The following is a 22,625-nucleotide window of genomic DNA, read 5'->3' as shown; positions in this document are numbered from 1 at the left end:
TTAAAATTAATTTTTCTAATATTTCGTAAAGCTTTTCAAAGTTGATTATCATTCATATACTAAGATATAATACACGCGCATTGGTATATACATACATAACTACCATAGATCGATATACATACCCGAGCTATGATACATACGTGTAGGTCGTCGAAGGAAAGAGACCGAGAGAGAATGAGGGGAACGGCCGCGGATCACTTGGAGTTGCTCCCCGCGCCATCACCTCCCTCCTCCTCCTCTTTCTCCTCCCATTTCAGGTCCCCTTCCAAACCCCCAATCCTCTCCCACCTTTCTCTCTTCGATCCCGTATCTCTCATCGATTGACGTTTTTTACGATTCTTTCCGTGATTTCCGTTGTTCAGCCCTGGGCGTCACTACTACGTCGCGGTCGATCGGCTTCAGTTCAAGATGGTATGCCTGGAACCCCCAACTCTTATCTTGCAGATGTATGTATCTTGGTTGGTGATCAACTGGATCTGGTTTGGATTGTGGATGGCAGGAGACACTGGTGGATCTTCTCGGAGTGGCTGGGCGCCGTCCGTCGCTCCCCATCGTGCTCTGCTGCAGCTCGCGGGACGAGCTGGACGCTGTCTGCGCTGCCGTCTCCAACCTCTCCTCCATCTCTCTCTCCCCACTGGTCGGTGTACCTTTCCCCGAATTTTCTTAAACTGTCTACTGTTTTTATGAAGCTTTTGAGGGGGAAAAAAGGTTTTTCGATTTGGATATGTGGTGACAAGATAGTTTGATCTTTCACGTGGACTTGTTGGTATGTTTGCCAATTACATGATAAGTTAAAAGGTTTGGACGTTAATTGAAGAATTATCTTGATGATTTTATTTTAATATACCAATTTTGACTGGATTTCATTTTTTTGATGTTTGCTGCATAAAGTACATTCTTAAGCCATTTTCATTTTGTTATGATTGTAATGTGAAATTCCGTTTCTGATCTATAAATCAATCATTTTTTAAGTTGGAAGAGGGTAAAAATGTGAATGTTTGTGATTTATTAATATTTGAATGGTCAACGGAGCAAGAGGTCTTGCGCAGCCAACTGTGCCGTTAAGGATTATTCATCCTATGTTATGGTTAACCAAACTTCATATGTATGTATGTTTCTTGTCTCACTGAAGTTTAATCTTCTATTACATGAATTGTTCATTTTATCACATTTGTTTGTTCCATCTCGTTTTGCAAGTATCCTATTGCCATCATGTATTTTGAATCTTAAATATGTAATAATGTCTAGTGACATTGTAAGCTTCGTCATGCATTTCTTGAGTATTTAAACTAAGTCTTTTGCATTTACATTATTTATACATATGAAGGTAACAGTTACTAATCATGTGGGTAAATCAATGGAAACTTAGAGTAACATGCTTACTGCTAGCAGCAAGTATAAGCTGAAAAATTTCCTCATTTTCTTTTCTTCCATGGTTGCTACTTAAATAGGAGAGTTAGCCCTATGTACACAGTCACTGTAATTAGCAGCTTCGGTAATTTGAACATGGAATTGATACCAAATGCATCTTCTACTGCAGTGAGATCCTTTATGATTTCTATCTAAATCTAGATTATTTTGTTTGAATTAATGGTTTTCCATTTTTTGTAGTTAATATGTACACAACTCATAGCATATCTTTGCCTATGCAGTATAGTGATCTGGCAGAAAATGAGCGTGCGATGGTATTAGAAAAGTTCCACCACTGTAGTGCACAATGGAACCAAAACACTAGCCTTTTTCCTGAGGATGATCTTGAATCTAGTACTGAAGCTCGAAAATCATGTATGATAGTTGTAACTGATGCCTGCCTACCATTAGTCACTGCAGGAGAGGCACCTCTTTTGGCTCGTGTCCTAATAAATTATGAACTGCCAACAAAAAAGGTGAAGTCTTAGGCTTGTTAAACTAAAAAATTTTAACGATCTCTTTTTGTCACTGTATTTCTCTTTTCAAATTTCTCATATATATTTGTTTGCCTTTACCAGCTATGTGTCATTTTTATATTATATGCTTTATAGTCATTTATAATTAGATTGACATACAACAGTTCATGATTGACAACTGCTGCTGCTGCTGCTTTCTGATATCTCCTTTTATCGAAAGCCAAAATTTGTGAAAATAGGCTGGCTTGTGAGCTCAACAGTTTTCTTTTAAGATATTGACACGATGAAATTTACAAATTGCTTGTTTAATAAAATCTAGAACGATATAGTATGGAGTGAAAGAAGCTAGCTTCTTTATATTTCTGAAAAGGCGGTCTTTGAGATGCCATCATGACACTTCCTTTTAGCTGCAGTTAGATATTGTCTGGTTCAAAATTTTCTTTTCATTCAACAGTTTTGCCAACTTACAAATGTGAGACTCAAGTAAATAATTCCTTTTGTAACCTTCTATTTGTTTTCCAAAAGAAAATTAACTATATTAACTTAAAAAATGAGTACAATTGACATGAAGCTCTTTAGAGCTCAAAATAGACATAGAAATAGAGTCTAATTGGATCCCCAGACCTGCTCTATCCTAAATTTTTTGCATGAACCGTCAAACTATGAGTAACCCTATTCCCATCTTTTAAGTTATGAGAGATTTTTACATTTTGAAAATATGACATATAATCAAATATGTTGCTGAATAAATTTCTGATAAACCTTGGAGGAGAATTGCCCTTGTTTAGGATCTTTACAAGGGAAAGGTTATCACTTTCAATCTCAAGATTGGAAACACCTTCTCTACCTGCATGTATGATGCCCTCCTTAATTGCAAGTGCCTCATTTGAGCAGTTATTCATCTCCTCATTTGGTTTACAACCTTTCAAAAGACATCTTCCATTCCTGTATCGTAAACAAAATCCTAAGCATCCCTTACCCGAAGAGGGATCAAAAGCACCATCTATATTTAATTTGACCCATCCGAATGCAGGTCTATTCCATATCCCCTTAACATGAGATGTCTCACCATGAAATCCTACAGACTTCTTGATATATCTACAATCCACCATATATCTGCAGGCTGCAACAAAAGGATGTTCACACAAATAGTAAGAATGTGCATTACAAATTCCCATTTTAGTTTGTCTCACAGAAGTAGGTAATTGCAAAATAAAATAACTTTTGGAATGATAAGAATTAACCAAAGTCATGCCATAGATCCAAATTGTGACATAGATATTATCCTTAACAGAGGAATTTATATGCTATTCTAGTTGGTGTCTGCCCATTGGAGTGAGACCTCCAACATATATAGTCATCATTAGGGGATGAGATATCTCAATATTAGTAATTTTAGAAGCAGTAATGTTACCAAATAACTCATGAAGCAAGATGAAATTTCAGTTGCCATCATTTATAAGTTCATAAAGATGCATTTGATTATTATAACGCCATATTAATAAAGCTATGTATTAAGTATTAACTGTAAAGAAAGTCAAACAATCAGTCGTCCTTAAAAAACTTTATAGAAGTACCATCACCAATAACATGAGTAAAACCAGATCTCAGAACTATAGAAGCCTGAATGAAAAGTCTCCAACACCAGTTAGATTTAATGAGATAGGTATTCGTCCATAATGAGTGCCAACCATATTTGGCACTAACAACCTCGATCCAAAGGTTTTTGACTTTAATAAGGTAAATGTATATTCTTTTAGTTTGAAGAGCAAATTGGGACACTTTAATTAGGAAGACCAAGGTCACCTTCATCTTTTGAATGGATAACTACATCCCTAGAAATAAGAGACATGCCTTTAGTATTATGATCTTTTTGCCAAAGGAAGGATTTCATTGTTTGATCAAGTAAAGAAATAGGCTTTTTTTGGCATCCAAGAGCCATGTAAAAACATGCAAAGGTGACGAATGCAAAACTGATTTAATAATACTTCCCTCTATTTGAAGTGCTGTAAAGACTTTCTTGTCTTCCTTAATGTTGCATTTGGATTGAGTTCTTGGATCACTTTAGTTCCATTCTTGATGAATTATGAGAGCTTCACTTTGTTAATTCGTTGACTCTTGGCATTCCATGAACCTGAAACAATGAGTACATGTGCATCAGGTTAAGAATAGATCAAGCACACCTTATTTGCAGTCGAATACAAGTTTTGTTTTTGAATTGTTGGTTCCAACCAATCATTATAATTAGGTTTGCTTAAAAATTGCTAGTTTATTGAACCATGTTCTTTTGATGTGCTAACATTTTATAGAAAATCAATCCAGCAACCACATTATTATGATTCAACCCTTCAATTTCCTTTTTACATAATATCATATCTTGATTGACCTTTGATAAGACCCCCAAGGTTTTATTATAGAAGAAATGAGAGAAAAGGGGATGATCACTTCAAGGGGATCGACCTCCTTGATCACTTCGAGATGATCGACCTCCTAGGGTTTGTCAAAAGACTAAATAATATTTTATTGCTTGCCGAAAAGAAACAGTTACATCCTTATTTATAGAGTTCCACCCAAAGTCCATTAGGATTTGGACTCTTAATAATAAATAAAAATTAAATAAATCCCTATCCGATTCTTACTAAACTAAACAAACTCAATAAACATTATTCAAAAGCTCAGAAAATAAAGGGATCCTAACAATTCCTCCCCCTTCAAATCAGCCTTGTCCTTAAGGTTGAGCAGCATCAAACTCGGGGAGTTTCTCTTTTAGCACTTTAGTCGCATGGTATTTGCGGCGCATCACAACTGTTGATCAAGTAAATACGGTCTCCACTTCTTGATAGTGTAAGTAATAGGTCGGCCTTTCGGTGTAGTAGTCGTTACAGTCTTTTAAAAAACCCTCTCCATTCAATGGCTAGTGGCAGTTGTGACCTTACTTCCACGTCTTCCTTTTAGGATCACCCGCTTTCCATTAATAAAAAACTTCATGATTAGTTTAGAAAAATTCCACGAAACATCACCCAGGGTTGATAGTCATTCAATTCCAAGCACCACTTCGAAGTCTTCCAAGGGTAGCAAAAAGAAGTCCACAAGCAACTCTTGGCCCTGTATAATCAACTTTATCTTTGAACATTTGCTATCACAAGTTAAAATTTGTCAATCAACGACCTTTACTTTGAATTAGTTATAGCCTTCAATGTGGTAAGCCAATCTGTCATGAACGGTTGTCACGCACTCGCAACAACTTCGTTCAACGAACCGTTCGTCGCTTTTGCATGCTTGAACAGAGACATGGCAGCCTGTTTTGTCTTAGTTTTGTGTTTTTGCTTGTAAAAATACATGTTCGAATAGGTTGCAGTGCACAGTGCAATCGCTCATCGCGTTGGGCCAAAAAGCCCCAAAATGGCTCTGTTTTCGCGGGCCGCGGGCTGTTTTCTGCAGCTCGCTGCAACACGCGAAATATCAGCCATCTCAGCACCTTGGAACCCCCCGGGTGGCACAGGGCTGGATGAGGCTTCGGTATATTGTCAGGCGTTGAACAATCTTCACAAGTTCGCATGTTTTCTTGACGGGAACTTGCCTTCGCGGCTGACACTCGGTGAGCAGTTGTTTGTGGACTTGCAACTGTTCGTTTTACCTTCTAAAGTCCTTGTTTTCCTCCTTCCTCTCTTTTCTCCTGTGCACGCAAGGTGTTTGCTGAATTGATTGTAAAGCTTCCCTCTTTGTGAGACGTCGAGACTTGTCCGTCGCTCGTTTTCAATCTAATCAACTTTCTGTTTTACAGGTCCTTCGGGACCTGTACGAGGTTGCAACTAGGCTGAACCTTTGCGGACGTATATGTCCCAAGGACTCCTCAAGACTTAGGCAATCCCAGCTAAGTTTGAGAAGTTGGCGCAAGGGTGCATCGCGACTTAGGCAACTCAAGCTAAGTTCGCGTCTTGGCCGTAAGGGTGCCTCACGACTTAGGAAATTTCAGCTAAGTCTGTGACATTGTGGTATCAGAGCGGGCAAGCAATTCGAGCAAGCAGCTAAGGAACTTTGTAAATTCGCCATGACAAAGCATCGTGGAGAATCAAGCAAGGCAGGGCAAGTCGGACCTTTACCCCAAACAGCCGTAGGTGGGCTGCAAGTGCAAAGTCGCTCTTATGTCGTTGGAGCCGCTTTGGAGGATCGTGGCAGCAAATCTGATGAGCGAGAAATTGGCTACTCTCCGCGAGCGGAGGAGGCGCAATCTGGAACGCCAATCGGGAAGAAGAGCCATAAGGAGAGACTCACAACGGCGGAAACCTACTTGGATGTTCTTGAAGTGAGCTTGGAGGAACTCTACCAAGGCCAGCGAAGGCTTCTTGGAGTAGAGAGCTCGCAAGAAGAAGTTGAATCCCGAATCGACAAGGTCGAGGCCCTAGTCGATCGACTGTTGGACGACACCAAAGAATCCGTGCAACATTTGCAGGAAGTCGTGGCAGAACTCACTTCCAGGGTGACCATGCTCACAAGGGTATTGAATGCGGGAGGAAGCAACACCCGTGTTGCGCCGCCACAAAACTTGAGGGCACCCGAGCCGCATTGTTATGGAGGCGCCCGAGATGTTAAAGGGCTCGAGAATTTCTTGTTCGACATGAAACAATAATTTCGAGCTACGAGGTCTGATTCTGAAGAAACAAAAGTTTCGATAGCAACCATATATTTGAATGGGGATGCAAAACTTTGGTGGTGAACCCGTTGGACGGAGATCCAACAAGGTCGGTGTCGGGTGGACATATGGGAGGACTTAAAGTGAGAGTTGAGAACTCAGTTTCTACCTGAGAACACAGAGTTCGTCGCATGGAGGAAGTTGAGACAACTCCTCCAAAGTACTTCCATCCGAGACTACGTGAAGCAATTTTCTGCGCTAATGCTGGACATACAGGACATGTCCGAGAAGGATAAGCTATTCAGCTTCCTTGATGGTTTGAAGCCATGGGCTCAACAAGAACTGCATCGAAGAAATGTCACCGATGTGATCGGGGCAATTGCTGTCGTAGAAAGGCTCATTGACTTTGTTTCCTCTGAGGACCCGGGAAAAAGGAAACCATCTTCAGGAAATCGCCCTCCAAAATATTCTCGAGGGAAGGAGCTTGGAGGCGAACAGAGGAAGAAGAGTTCCCACAAAGGGCCAAGCTCAAAAGGCAAGGCCCCGAAACCTGGCGGATGCTTCTTATGCGGAGGGTCGCACATGGTGAGGGAGTGCCCATAGAAACAAGCACTCAATGCTTTAACAGCTTCCATCCATCCCCCTAAATCAAACAAGGGCAAAGCCGTCGCCCTTAGTTCAAGCAGTTTAGAATCTAGCAACGACGATGAGGAGTCGTAGGGTCCCTGAATGGGAGCAATGCGTTTGTTAAATGCATTACGAGGTCAAGTGGGGAAGAACATGAAGGCAAAGCTATTGAAAGTAGAGAGTAGTGAACTGATGTACGTGGACATTGAGCTCAATGGCCAAACAACCCGTGTAATGGTGGACACGGGAGCTACCCACAACTTTATTGCCGATCGAGAAACAAAACGACTTGGGCTGATCTTGGAGAAGAACCTAAGTCGAATAAAGGCGGTGAACTCGGAGGCCAAGCGAATCTCCAGATTGGCAAAGGGAGTTCCTATCAAGATTGGAACATGGAGTGGGAGCACAAACATGATGGCGGTGCCACTGGACGACTTTCAAGTGATTCTTGGAATGAAATTCATGCACGCGGCGAAGTTGATGCCAATGTCATTCCTAAACTCTCTATGTATGATGGGAGGTGACGACCCCTGTGTGGTTCCCGTCTCTCAGAGAGGAACCAGGGAACCTTAACAGATATCGGTATTACAACTGATACGAAAAGACGAATTAACATTCGTGGCTGCTAATGCTATGAAGTTAGAACCAATGATTTAAAAAGCGCTAGGCGCCAAGGTCTAAAAACGCTCGAGGCACTAGGCGCTCGCCCAAGCGCTCGCTCGAGCGAAGCGAGGCGCTAAAATATAAAAATATATAATATAATTAATAAATATAATTATTTAAAATTTTAAATAAAAATATGCTATTAAATTAATAAAATCTAAGATACAAAATCATAATGTCATATTAACAAAAAGTTCAAAATTCAAAACAATAAAATTTTACATCAAAGTCATTCATCATAATCAATATTATCATCATTTTCACACAAATCATCTTTGTTGAATCCGTCCTCTTCCTCTTGTCCTTCGACTCCTTCCTCTTCATCAAAATATGTTTCATTCTCTATGTCTTCAATAATAGCAGGAGCCGAGCTTGATGCTTTTGCACACATTTTTCTCTTTGTCATCCGTCTTGTATATGTTTGTAATTATCCAGCACCTGAAGCTCTTGCTACATCTCCCCATGTCAATTTATCATCTTCAAATACAAGCTTGTCTTCGGCATCTTACAAGTTAGCACCCATTTCTCCTATCAACCACTCATTTGAATTATCAATATCTTGCAATGAGATTGAATCAATTCTATTTTGCAAATCATGATGAGTCTTCAAAGCTTGATTATACTTTACGTAAACAAGATCGTGCAATCGTTGATGTTCCAACCGATTACTTCTCTTCGAGTGAATCTGTAATGTCATATAATTTAAAAATATATTAATACATCTATCTAAATAAATAAATAAATTAAAATAAAAATATTTAGTGATCCTTACATGCTCAAAGACACTCCAATTTCGCTCATAACCCGAAGCATTATATGTCAAACTAAGTACTTTGATAGCAAATTACTGTAAGTTCGTGGTGGAATTTCCAAATAGACTCCATCATTCAGCTGCAAAATTTATGTTATTATTAGCAATAACATAGTAACATAATATATATGAAATTAATTATATCAAATTATTAATACCTGCAGACGTAGTTGTCTTAGATCGAACGATAATTGAAATTTCAAAAAGACATTCGACATTTTTATATAAAGATAATTCACGAATAATCTTATCTTGAACCTCAAGACTGGGAACTAATTTTGCAACTCACTGATATAACCCATCCAAAATTTTTGCATCAAACCCAACAGATTTAATCTTATAAAAGAATTCAAGGTTCAAATAATATCCTACTGTATGTAAGGGACAATGAAGTTGACAATTTCATCTTTCGTCAATGATTGTAAAAATTTTATCATATTTTTCTTCATTTTCATTAAAAGACCTTTTAATCGTCTCCTTTGCTTTATCCATAGCCTCATAAATATATCTCATTGCAGGTTTATTTTCATTATCCACCAACCGAAAGACTCGAACATGAGGGCCCATTACCTTTGATATATAAACTACATGATTATAAAAGGATGGCATTAAGATGATATCAGTAGCCCTCTTGCCTTTTGTTTCTTTTGCCCATTTGCTTGTCACCCATTTCTCAGAGGTCTTTGAGCATGTAAGGATCACTAATGTCAAGAATGAAGTAACAAATCGGGTGATATCATATCTAACTAATTCTTTGTTCCCTGTAAATTCTCTCGTCATATTCAAAGCCCCAATATGATTATAAAGAAATCCAACAACAAAAATTGCCTTCTCTAGGGTTTTCTTGATGTCTAAGATCTTTCCAATATCCTCCAACATTAAATCAATACAATGTGCTGCACATGAAGTCCAATATAAGTGTTGTCTTTTTGTTTTAAGTAATTTACCTGAGACAAAGGATAACAAAAATGATAAGACTTAAGAGTTTTAACACATTTAATTGAAGATAAAATAATTAAAAAATTCAAAAGATGAATATTACCAGCTAATACATAGTTGCTTCCATTGTCGGTTATGATTTGAACAACATTTTGTTCTTCAATTTCTTCCATGAAGTTGTCAAGTAAATCATATATCTTGTCTCCAGATTTTACAAAAGATGAAGCATTTATTGACTTTACAAACATAGTCCCTAAAAAACAGTTAACCATAAAATTAATTATACTCCTGCGCCTCCTGTCAGTCCAAACATCTGACATAATAGAGCAACCATGTGTTGCCCATGATTCTTTATGACCCTTTAGTAAGTCATTTGTATAATTCAACTATTTTTGCAATAATGAAACTCGCATCTCATAATAACTTGGAGGTTTTAATCCCGCACCATATTTTTCAATATCTTTAAAACTGTCTAAACGAGTTGTACTAAAGGGAAGACCAACCTGATAGAAGAAGCGAGCAATGTGCTGAATTGTTCTTCCTCTTATTTCTTTATCACAAGCATCACTTATATTTGTTCGTCTAAATTTTGAGCCTCCTGCTTGCCCTTGTTGCTTCTGGGATCCTTGAAACATATATAGATTCATCGGTCTTTTTTTACCCTTCTTAGTGCTCATAACTTCTTTTGCTTTTTTATCGTATACTTTTTTCCTACTTGGGTTAATACTCATAGAATAATTTTCTTCTTCATCCCTGAGATGTTCAACATTGTCTTCTGGTAAATTCCTGTAAGATTCATTCTTTTGTGTCTTCTTTTCATTCATATAACTCAGCAACTCTTCTTTTACCTCAGGTGGACACTTTTTGCCAACTGCTGCATTCTTGAAATTTCCTACTAAATGTTGTTTTGCATGAAAAATACCATCTCTAGTAGTCTTATCGCAGAATATGCCAGTCACTGCATTAGGATCTTTCGGATCCTTTATATAATTATACTTCCATGCAGGATCTTTTTTTGATGCCATTGGAGACTCTATTTGCGTGACCAGGTATGGGGCGTTTGAGTTATTGGTGATGCCTTTCGGCTTAACCAACGCTCCAACCACGTTCTGTACTCTTATGAACCAACTATTCAAAGAGTATTTGGATAAGTTCGTGGTCGTCTACTTGGACGATATCGTCGTCTACAGCCAAACGCTCGAGGAGCATGTCGAGCACCTTCGGACAATTTTTTAGGTTTTCAGGGAGAACACTTTGTTCGTGAAAAGGGAGAAGTGCTACTTTGCTTAAACAGAGATCTTATTCTTGGGGCATCGAATTGGTGATGGCTCCATTCAGATGGACAAATCAAAGGTGCAAGCTGTTGCGGAATGACGAACTCCAAAGAAGGTGCTAGAGCTGAGATCCTTCCTTGGTTTCGTCAACTATTATCGACGCTTCATAGCGGGGTATTTGAAGCGTGCAACTCCACTGACGAAGTTGCTGAAGAAGGAGCAGCCTTGGAGGTGGTATGATAAATGTGAAGCTGCATTCCAAGATCTGAAGGCTGTTGTGTTGGAAGAACTGGTGCTCAAATTGCCGGACTATAGGGAACCCTTCGAAGTCCATACAAATACTTTAGACTTCGTTATTGGGGGAGCACTCATACAGGCGGGTAATTCGGTGGCCTATGAGAGCCGCAAGCTCAACGAGACCGAGCGGTGGTATCCGGTGCACGAGAAGGAGATGACAGCAGTGTTCCACTGTCTATGAGTTTGGCGGCACTACCTTCTTGGATCACGATTTGTGTTGAGTACAGACAACATCGCTTTGAGCTATTTCCAAACTCAGAAGAAACTCTCCCCAAAGCAAGCACGATGACAGGACTTCCTGGCTGAGTTTGATATAGTAATGGAGTACAAGCCCGAAAAAGCAAATGTCGTGGCCGATACATTGATCCGGAAAGTGGAGCGAGTGAATGCCGTACAGTTGGAGGGCAGAGGCCAAGCAAGTCAGTTGCACTCCAACTTCCTTTTCAAGATTAGGGATGGATTGTACAATGATCCCCAGGCAGTAACCCTGATGCAACTCATCAAAGAAGGCAAGGCACGACGATTTTGGGTCCAGGAGGGACTCGTTTACATAAAAGGGAATAGGGTTTATGTCCCTCGAGTGGACAATTTGAGGTGTGAGCTCTTAAGAGAGTGTCGCGATTCTCTTTGGGCTGGACATTCGAGCATTCACAGAACCTTGGCTCTCGTGGAGAGGGCCTTCTACTGGCCGAAGATGGGGACTGATGTGGAGGAATATGTTCGAACGTGCCTCACTTGCCAACAAGACAAGGTGGAGCAACGGAAGCCGGTGGGATTTTTGGAGCCGTTGCCCATACTAGAAAGGCTGTGGGAGAGCATTTCCTTGGACTTCATATCAAGCTTGTCGGCAGTAGGGGGACTCGGATCGATACTTGTGGTGATCGATTGATTTTCAAAGTATGCAACTTTCATTGCTGCACCCGTACACTGTTCAGCAGAGGAGGCGGCCAAGCTGATGATGAAGAATGTGGTGAAGTATTGGGGAGTCTCGAACAATATTATCAGTGATCGAGACGCTCGGTTCCTAGGACGATTCTGGACCAAGCTATTCAAATTGTTGGGGTCTAAGTTATACTTCTCCACTAGCCTCCACCCCTAGACAGATGGCCAAACCGAAAGGATAAACTCGCTCCTGGAGCAATATCTTCGGCACTACGTGAGTGCCAACCAACGAGATTGGGTAAAGCTGTTGGACATAACCCAATTCTCCTACAACTTGCAGCGGAGCTCTGCGTCCACCAAGAGCCCCTTCGAGATCTTAACAGGACAACAACCGTCGACTCCTTACACCTTGGCTATCGGATGCACTAGGAGTAGTCCGTCAACATATCACTTTGCAAAAGGAATGGCACTGAAATGCAGATATTGCGCGGACTTGGAGAAGGCAGCCAAAAAGATGAAGAAGTGGACCGACTTGGGAAGGCGACCGTAAGAGTTCAAAGTCGGCGATTTGGTGTTGGTGAAGCTCCAACCAGCATCACTCCAATTCTTTAGGAACAAAGTACAAAAAGGATTGATGCGTAAGTATGAAGGGCCCTTTCCAATTATCAGTAGAGTGGGCAACGTCTCCTACAGGTTGTAGCTGTCGGCGTGGCTTAAAATTCATAACGTTTTTCACGTCAGCAACTTGAAAGCCTACCACTCAGATCCGCAGGATGCTTCCCGAAGTGTTCCAACTCGGCTACCCCCCACCAAAGCCTCCTACGAGAAGCGAGTTGAAACCATTTTGGCGGATCGCAAGATAAAGCTACCCAATGGAGCTGAGCAGACTGTCACGGACAAACTTCTAAACAGGATGTTTGATGTAATGCTTATGTATGTCCGTGTCTTTTGGTATGTTCATGCTTTGCACAACATGTAGAGGGATGACCAAAGACTTAATATTTCAATTTTAGTTGGGTTTGGTGGCTGCTTTAGGCTTGTAAATAAAGGTTGTGTCATGTGGACACTTGTGAGAGATTTTCGATCTGTAGTGGATCATTTTGACCCCTTGTTGTGCAACTGTTCAGAGCTTGTAAAGTCTGTTTATAATTTGCATTGTCTATGAAGTGTTTCCTGAAATGTTTGCTTGTGGATCCTGAGTGAGGCGCTTTCTCTAACCCAGTTTCTCTTTTGTAGGTCCTAAGGGATCATGGGAGGCTTCGGGGAGGCTGACCTTTGCGGACGGACACGCAAGGGTGCCGCACGACTTAGCCAAAACCAGCTAAGTCCGTGACAGATGGTATCAGAGCGGGACAAGCACTCATAGAAACACTTGGCATGCAAACGTGGGGGACCTAGCGGGGCTGTGTTGAGGGCAGTCAGCACACGCACGACCATTTGGGGGAAAACGGGCATGGAGATGTAGGGAAAAGGAGCCGCTCGGAGGAGCGGGCATCTGAGATTAGCATTCAGAGGAATAGCCAACCCTTCGTGCAAGAGGCACCACGAGAACAAGCAAACTTGGAAGAATGCGGAGCTTACAAAGGTTGGGATGACTATGTTTGAGCTACGGCTCAACGTTGACAACCATACTTGATGGTGCTCAAGGCAAGCGAGGCGCTTGGTAAAGGATGAGACCATGCAAGGTGGAATGAGTTGCTCAGCGACCAAAAGAGTTGTGCAAAGCTCACAGAGGTGATGGGAATTGCGAACTCGAAGAATTCGGTACTCATGCATGGGCTTGTATGCAAACGATGGAATGTTCGCGGCCATCCCAATGCGACCGATACTCGGCGCCATGGAGCATTGAAACTTTCTCTTCGGCATGTGAAGGATACGTCCGTAGGAGGTTGAAGTGTGCAGCAAGTTCAGCATGTTGCTAGGCCTTGAGTGGTGCAGCGGGGCTGTATTGACGTGGAGTCACAATCTAGCAAGTGCGTTTGTAGGAGGCAGAACAATGCGCAGTTTGTTCAGCAAATCAGAGTAGTCCAAGGGGATGGTGGTCTCCGAAACGAAGAGAGATATTGCTCTAACGGGATAGATATCCAGGAGGGATAAGTCCCAGCTCTCCAGAGGGAGAATCATGTGCAACAGACCGCACATGTTAAGGAGTAGTACCTCAAAAACAACAACTCCACGATGCTCAACGGACCGAGCGAGCGACGAGGAGTCGTCGCATGATCTCGCTTGAGAGAGTGCATTGGTGGATGCATTGCGAGATCAAGTGGGGGAGCGACCTAAGGCAACACAAATGAAGACATAGTTGGAGTCGATATGGAGATCAGACTCAATGGGAGGGTTGACTCGTGGAATGGTGGGCGCGACGGCCACCATCAACTCAATGCAAAATCGAGGAGCGGAGCAACTTCGGTGTAACTTGGCAAAGTACCCAAGCTGCATGAACGAAGCCAACATAGAAGATGGAACATGGAGCGGAGGCACAGTGCTTTCCTTGGACAGAGGTCAAGGACATGAACTTTTGCAGAGGCAAGAGCAGGATCATGTTGCTCCATGGGTCCTTCATTTTGACGGAGCAGACTCATATTGCATGGTGCCAAAGACGAAGGGAGCTTTTGGGTACATGCACCTTCTTTCGGAGAAACATTAAGGAACCAAGGTGACTCAACTTGCGGAGGCGAAGTTGGGTTCAGAAGGCCTTGGCACGGGGCAAGAGGATGCGGAGGCGGGTACTCTTGAAGAATATGCCATAGTGTTGCCAGTCAAGTTGCCAGGCAGGAAGCGATGCGCAGCGGAGATTGTGCTGGTAGGGGCAGAGGCCCAGGATCCAGACAATGGTGCACTAATTGCAACGAAATCGGTGGACTTCGGGAGCTACTAGGCGATGGACTGTCCTAGAGCGGTGCTTCATCTAGGTGTGACCCAAGAGTGGGTGGATGAATGCCGATTGTCAAAGGAGCGAACAAAATCGAAGGTGAAAGAGACCCTACGATGTATTGGCAGAGGCCACACATGGAGGGATCACAATTCGAGTTTATCCCACAAGGATCAGAATGCAATAGAGATGTCACCAGGAGACGACATGGTGCAGCGGATCGTGGTGGAACAGTTTGTGGCAATGCGATACACATAACATAGTCCCGTGAGGGACTAGATCATATGGAGGTATGATCGGGAGCTACTGGAAGCTCCACTTCGGTGAACAACATGACGATAAGAAGGGCTATGGATTCAAGGAGTGAAGGCCATGGTACCGCAGAGGCGGGTCTTCCGTGCGTGCATCGAATTTTGCATCGGATGAAAGCCTTGGTCATCAGCATATGGGGGCTGTGTTCCACCAAGGGAAAAGTTCGAATGCAGGTACCAGTGAGTCCCATGGGAGGGACTTGATCATGCAGAGGTATGATCGAAGTAGCTGGAGAGTTGGACTACTCCAGAGCCCATATTTGCTTAAGGGAGCCCGGCAAGTCAGAGGACAAGGTGGAGTAAGCGAACGTTGCTACCAAGGAAGCTAAGGAGAACAGAATCGGTGCAAATCCTACAATGTGATGGCAGAGGTCATGCATGAGAGTTACAGTCTTTTCCATCGACCAAAGGGAGCTGCTTGGAGAACACAGAGGTGTTGAAGCAGGAGATCGAAAGGGGCGAGGAAGCGACGATGAGTCCAGAGGGACTTAGCTACCCAAAATCAAGCATCAGTTAGAATGGAGGTGAACTCGGAGGAGTGCCACAGAGACATATCTACTGATCGTGAAGAAAAGGGATGCAGATGCGAGGTGACAGATAGTAGGGCCATGGGCATGGTAGCGCCATGGTACCGCAGAGGCGGGACTTCCGTGAAAGTCATTGATCCCTTGCTCTTATGGAGGGAGAGCGCTTGGTCGTGAAAAGGGCCGAGGAGGCGGAGCATGCAGAGGCAAACTCCAAGTACCGAGACAAGGCTGAAGGGCAGAGGCCAAGGAACTTTGTAAGATCGGTGTCAATGAGCTTCTCATCAAGATAGCCGAAAGTGAAGGACTTCGGGTCATGCAAGAGTGCACGACCAAGGAACGAAGCAAGTAGTATGCGGTACTATACCTTTGCTACTCAGTGGAGTAGGCGGTCGGGTTGATGGAGAAGACGGCACAATCCCAAAGGCGACCAAAACTACTAGAGACTTACTCCAAGTTGGGGTGAAAACTTCCTGCATTCCAGAAGTTTGATGGTATTGAGAAGGTGAATCACAGTAACTAACTCAACGCAAGGAGTGCAAACACTTCAAGTGCTTCAGAAGTGTGAGCAAATAGTAGACGAAGGCTAGTAACCAGCTCGATGCATGGAGTACAACCTCGAGAAGGCGGGCGAAGTCAAGTAACCTTTGCCTTCTCAACACTTAAGAGAATGGGCGAAACCGAGTATCCCAATTCTCTTATCTATCTAGCAGAGGAGCTCTGCACAGGTTCAAAGACCCTTCGAAGATAATGGAAGACAATAGTTATCATATCCTCACCAACGGTGATCAGTGCTACTGAGAGTCGATTGTCCGCTTCATTTCTCAACGAAATGCCAATCGAAAGTGAAAATGAGTTCCCAATTGGTTCAATCATCAAAAGTTGCCCTTGTTTACATCGGTGCTCTCTACTCCACTTTTCATCACAGTGCCAGCACAAACCCTTCGCTGATCTTTCCTTGAGTTCTTCTCGGATTAGCCTCCAAGTGTTAGGGTTCCGGTTGGGAATAGATGGGGGCAGGTGGCTTGCTGATCATCTGTTTGTTGTCACTTTTGGTGATTTTCCCTACTGATTTTTTCCTCATGTAAACGTGCAAATGATATTGCGACTGTCATAGTGCGGGGTTGGCGAGCTTTGATTGTTGAATCTTGTATTTTGATGATGAAACCACTTGATATGTGTTTATGATTTAATCTGCGTTTAGATTGACGTAGGATGCTTCGATCAGGATGAGACAATTAAAGCAGGAAAATCATGTTGTGCCGGAGGAACATGTCAGAAGATTGGACGTCGGGCTGGTGGATCGGTCGACGTATCGACAGAAGGCTTCGGTCCATGGATTCGGGCATCGGGCCAAGAAGAGCGGGTATTGCGCCAAGGATATCGGAGTTGCGGAGTCAACTGGCCGATTGGGCAATAGGCCACAAGAGAGGATGATGCCCCTAAGAATCGAACGAAGCGTCGAGGGACCAATGATATTCCGGACAACTTGATTAATTGCTTAGGAGTAATTGTCTAGATCGAACTTTTGTTTTACATGTGCAGGATTAACTACGATAGCTTGAAGACATAAAGCAAGTCTACCGGAGTCAAGTTCGATGGGTGTTCGAGAGTCCGAAGATTCGTCGGAGATGCTGCCGGAACAAACCGAGAAGAAATCGGGGACTTGTCGGAGTTTCCGGAAGTCCGCCGAAGAGATCGTCGGAGGTTCGCGGAGATCACCGAGAAGGCTCGGCTACTCGCTGAACTCGCCACAAGATCGGGAGCCTGTTGGGAGTCCGTCGGAAGAAATCCGAGGGTGTATCGGAAGTTCACCGGAAGATCACCGGAAAGCTCACCGGAAGGAGACTCGACATTTGCCGGTTGAAAACTTGAACTATGTTTTCAGTTGCGTAGTTTGCATGTAATTAGGGTTAGGATTAAGGGATAATCCTATATCCTGGTTAGGGGCCAACTGGGCCCGATATTACCTAGTTTGGGCTAGATTTGAAGCCCATCTAGTGACCCGTAAGGTCGGGCGGTGGAATCGCCGGACTGGGCGGTGGCATCGCCTAGAACCCAAGGATCGGGCGGTGGTACCGTTGGACTGGGCGGTGGCACCGCCCAGTACATTGTCTGTGTCAGACACTGACAGGCGGTGGCACCGCCACCGACAGACAGAGGCGGTGGCACCACCTGCATTGGGAACCCAAGAGAATTCAAAATTTGGAGCCCAAATTTGAATCCTCTTAGGGTCTATAAATACCCCTCAATTCTCAGCAGAGAATACAACCTTTGAGAAGTTAGAGATTAAGAAAAAGCCTTAGCAAAGTATTTAGCAAGTCTTGTTTTCAATAGCTTAAGTGTTTACTTCCCTCTTTCTCTTTGAAAAATCTGTAAGAGTGTGAACCACTTGTAAAAGGTTGTAAGAGGGGTATTTGTCCTTCCCCTTCAAAGTGATTTGCTAGTGGAAGTTTGGAGCCTCATCGAAGAAGGCTTCGCAAGTGGATGTAGGTCATTTGACTGAACCACTTTAAATTGGTGTGTTCCTTGAATGTGTGAGTGTTTACCTTTCAGAAACCTTTATTTACATAGCAGTAAATTTTTGGTTTTCAACTCTTTACTTTACTCGAGCTACTTTTACCAAGTCATTCTTTGTCGAATCGAAATCTCTACGCATTTATGAAATCGTTTTTAAACTTACGAGTTTTAATCCGCTGCACTAATTCAACCCCCCCCTTAGTACTGCTCCGATCCTAACATTGACTTCACCAGATTTCTGAATTAAGTCTTTCGATAAATGTACCCATCAGTTGTTGTTCGGACTAATCTCTGGCTTGATTTGACAATCGTTCAAATCTGCTCTGATATTCTAACACTGTGGAAGTCTGACGAATTTTGGCGAGCTGCCCATCAACATTCTCGTATTCAGATGATCCAAAGCGAATAAGAAGTCCTTTCTTGAATTGCTTCCATGAGGGAACCCCGTGACAAGTTTCGTACTAATCATACCATTGGATTGCATCTCCATCTAGTTGGATTGAAGCTATTTCTACCTTGGATTCTTCTGGAGTTATGTGAAAACGAAAATTTTTTTTTGCCCTAGAGATCCAACTGGTTGGATCTTCATTTTCCCATCTTGGAAATTCCACCTTCATGCGTGGGTAGCTTGTGTCCTGTTCTTGGTTCCTTTTTCCCATGTCTTCAGATCGATTCAATGTAAGACTTGAACTTTCATCTTGTTGAAATTTGCTGAAGCTCTCTAATAGACTCTTTTTAAAATCGTTAAGGGTTTCTTGTAGTCAGTTCTCAATTATGGTTTCCAAGGTTTCTAATTGGGCTTTCACTAAGTTGTTGGTAGCCATTGCGTAAGACTATAGATCTATAATCTCCGATTCCTGTTTTTGGTGTCGGGTCAAGGGCATCAGTATTGCACTATTTGGTGCGATTGCTATGAAGTTTGGCCTGGGGTAGCGTTGGGGTGAGAGCGCTGTGGTCGCTACGAGGAGGCGGCGTCAGCGTGGGGAGTGGTCCGTTGGCCGGGAACAACGGCGGCGGCCCTTTCTCGCTTGAGCAGGATGGGGCGTGGTTGCCCTCACACTGCTCTCGACTAGGAGGCATGTTGCCGAGGGCTGGGAGGCTGCGTGCGGCTGTTGAGGCCTAGGTGGCTACGGCGGCTGCGGTGGTTGCGACGGTTGTGGTTGGAGGGCGACTACGGCAGAACGAGGGGGGATGGTCGAGCGGTAGAAGATGTAGGGATGGTGGATCTAGTGGTTGTGGTTGCGACCTAAGGGAAGGCAATGAGGGTCACAGTTGAGAGGTGGGCAACGATGGTCGCTGGTCGGGAAGCAACGACAACTACGGTAGCAGAGGGACCGATGGCTATGGTTGCCTTGCTTCACCTCTTTTCTTCCTTCCCTGTTGCGGTGGCAACCAGCGACTATTGTGGATGTTGATGGAGAAGGGGGGGTGGGGGGTGCTAGCCGGAGAGCAGCGGCAGCGGTGGTCGCTGGCCGGAAGAAGGGGCAGCGGTGGTGGTGCGGCATGGAACAATGCTCTGTTTCTGTCACTGGGAGAAGGGAAGGTTGCTGTCGGGGTTGAGAGGTAGCAGTGGTGGTGCGGCTGGGAGCAGTGTCGCTGAGGGTGAGTAGCAGCAAAGGGTCACCGAGGCTAGGCGCTGTGAGGGGGTGGTCCGCTGGCCGGGAACAGCGGTGGCAACCCTTTCTCGCTCGAGCGGGATAGGGTGCACGGCTGGAGGGCTGCTACGGTGCAACGAGGGGGGGTGCTGGCCAGGAAGAAGGGGCGGCGGTGGTGGCAACCGATGGTAGTAGTGGTCGCGGCAGCGACTCTGGCTGGCCGCGACGATGGACTCTGTTTCGCTGGCCGGGCTTCTTTCTCACTCGAGAAGGATGTGGCTGCGTTCTCTTTCCCTTTCCCCCCTTTTTTTTTCTTGGATGATGATAACTGCGACGAGGTATTGTGAGAAATTACAACGAGAACGTGGAGGATCACTGCTCTGATACCAAATGATAAGACCCTTAGGGTTTTATCATAGAAGAAAGGGGATGATCACTTCGAGGGGATCGACCTTCTTGATCACTTCGAGGGTATCGGCTTTCTTGATCATTTCGAGGGGATCGACCTCTTAGGGTTCGTCAAAGGACTGAATAATATTTTATTACTTGTCGAAAAGAAATAGTTACATCCCTATTTATAGAGTTTCAATCCAGAGTCCATCAGGACTTGGACTCTTAAAAATAAATAAAAATTAAATAAATCTCTATCCGACTCTTACTGAATTAAACAAACTTAATAAACATTATTCAAAAGCTCAGAAAATAAAGGGATCCTAACAACCTTGCACAGTAGAAATCACTGAGGCGCATAAATTCTCAATGTTTTAGATCTAATTCTAAAACAGTGTAAGACTGGGAAGTATGGTGCAGATTCTGATAAGGATGATGAATTGTCATCTAAAGATATTGTATAATAATGTCATGGAAGAAAACGATGGCGAAGGAAAGAAAAGTGTGTTCATCCTATTCATCTTCTTTGTCAGTTCATAACAAATTAGGAAATACCATGAAAGATGTTGAATCATTCTAACACCAACCTATAGACAGTCATTAACTCAGTGATGCAGATTGTAGAATAAAGTGAGATCATTCTAACACCAACCTATAGACGTTGGGCAGCTCAGTCACGCACCTGAATAAAGTGAGATCATCGTGTCTTCCTCCTAAACCCTAATGATGAACACTATATCTTCCTCCTACGATGTGCGTGAAGGCAGCCCTTCGACAATTGCCAAGCAGCTTTCTTGTGTAAGGTGGCCCTCCAATGACAGCTTCTTATAGTAACTCTGTCCCCTCCCTTTTTGTCTTCTTGCTCCCTTACCAACTGTCAGCCCCCTCTCTCTCCTCCTCCCCTATGGCTACCCTCCCGACCAATATCTCCCACCCCCCCTCTTCTTCTCCTCCTCTTAGCTTCTTCTCCCTCTTCATCCCTTTGTTTCTTTCTCTTGTAATGTTAATCATTGTTAATAATACTTAAATTTTATCTTTTTTATTTTATTATTCATATTTTTTTCTTATTTATATTTTAAATTTTATTTTTCATGAGCGTCTTGCTTTGCGAGCACCTATTGTTAGGGTCGACATTTTGGCACCTTGGTGCCTTTTAGCGCCTAGCGCCTTTGGCTACATTGGTTTTGACTAAAAATACATTAGATAGAATTGATTTATGTATGAGCAGAACTATTGTTAGGGTTGGCTTTCTATATCAATTTTTTGTTCAGTTTAAATGTAAAGCTCTTTTAACATGGAATGAAGTATTTGCTTATGAAGTTCTGTGTTGCCTGCAGGAAACATATTTGAGACGTATGTCAACCTGTTTAGCAGCAGGTCTCCCCTTTTCGTTTCACCTTTTGTACAGCACATCATTCCTGAATTCATAGTAGTGACTTAATATGATGGGCCTGCAGATGGGATTGTGATCAACATGGTTGTTGGAGGTGAGGTAGTGGCTCTTAAAGGGCTCGAGGAGAACAGTGGTCTCATCATTGCAGAGATGCCCATAAATGTGAGTTGAGCTTTTAGGCTAATTTGTGTAAATGACGTAGTATTGACTGAGTCAGTTTTTCACCCTGCAGATCTCTGAGATCCTATGATATTCTTCTCGCTACATGTTAAGAGCTGTTCACAGCTACTAGACAAAGGACTTCCAAGTGATCAAATCTTTTACTACTGTCTTGTATAGAAAGATACTTTTTGATGATACTAACATGTAATTTATTCATGAACACTGTGAAGGAAAAGATCTGTAACATAAATAACTTGCAATTGTGATCAAATAAGTAATTGCAGCTGACTTATCATCTTGTGCGGTAGCAGATATTGCATGTTCTGAGTTATTTCCTATTTTGGTAATGCCTATGTATGGTGGAAGCTGTTGTTACTCCTTGCAATGGAGGCCATGCAGCTAAGTTCTACACTTGTGCTAAATTTAGCAAATATGTGTTACCATGTAAAAATTTGCTATTTGAGGTGCACCAAGATAGCTCTAAACTTGGTGATCTCATGAAGGTATAAGAACTTAAGTTTTCCTGAGACTTGCCTCAAAAAAGACATTCTCATGTGGTGATTAGTGATGAAACAAGATAGTGGCAGCTATTTGCGTCAGAGTCTTGATGAATATTAGATTATGTATCTCTATGCAGGTCCCATTGCAAAAAAAGAGGACAATCTTCCGCAATATGAGGATGATAGTTAGAACAAATGTCATATTCCTCGTCTTTAATTTGTGTACTATTTTTTAAAAATATTTTTAACTCCTGTTCAGAAATTTTAGTTATATTTGCTATATTTCCAAGGAATCTTTGGATGTTGCTAAATTCTCCCGAGCTTTTTACACTTTGAAAGCTTTCTT

The 22,625-nt window shown here is 42.9% G+C and overlaps 1 protein-coding gene across 2 annotated transcripts; it reads left to right on the top strand.

Annotated features, from left to right (window-relative positions):
* Positions 1–113: 113 nt before the first annotated feature.
* LOC135626244 (uncharacterized) lies at positions 114–22,086 on the top strand. Of its 2 annotated transcripts, XM_065131419.1 has the most exons (7): positions 114–257; positions 363–411; positions 500–637; positions 1,653–1,886; positions 21,562–21,601; positions 21,682–21,779; positions 21,850–22,086. In XM_065131419.1, exons 1-7 carry the CDS (start codon positions 130–132, stop codon positions 21,865–21,867), a joined length of 705 nt encoding a protein of 234 aa, XP_064987491.1. In that variant the 5' UTR covers positions 114–129; the 3' UTR covers positions 21,868–22,086. The 2 variants fall into 2 exon arrangements, with proteins under 2 accessions (XP_064987491.1, XP_064987492.1); XM_065131420.1 differs by lacking the exon at positions 21,850–22,086 and having other exon boundaries at positions 1,653–1,885; positions 21,560–21,601; positions 21,682–21,775.
* Positions 22,087–22,625: the final 539 nt, after the last annotated feature.

The sequence above is a fragment of the Musa acuminata genome, chromosome BXJ2-11, assembly GCF_036884655.1.
Source record: "Musa acuminata AAA Group cultivar baxijiao chromosome BXJ2-11, Cavendish_Baxijiao_AAA, whole genome shotgun sequence".
In the NCBI taxonomy this organism is placed as follows: Eukaryota; Viridiplantae; Streptophyta; class Magnoliopsida; order Zingiberales; family Musaceae; genus Musa; species Musa acuminata.
The sequence above is the reverse complement of the archived record's forward strand: the minus strand, read 5'-3'. Positions and strand labels throughout refer to the sequence as shown.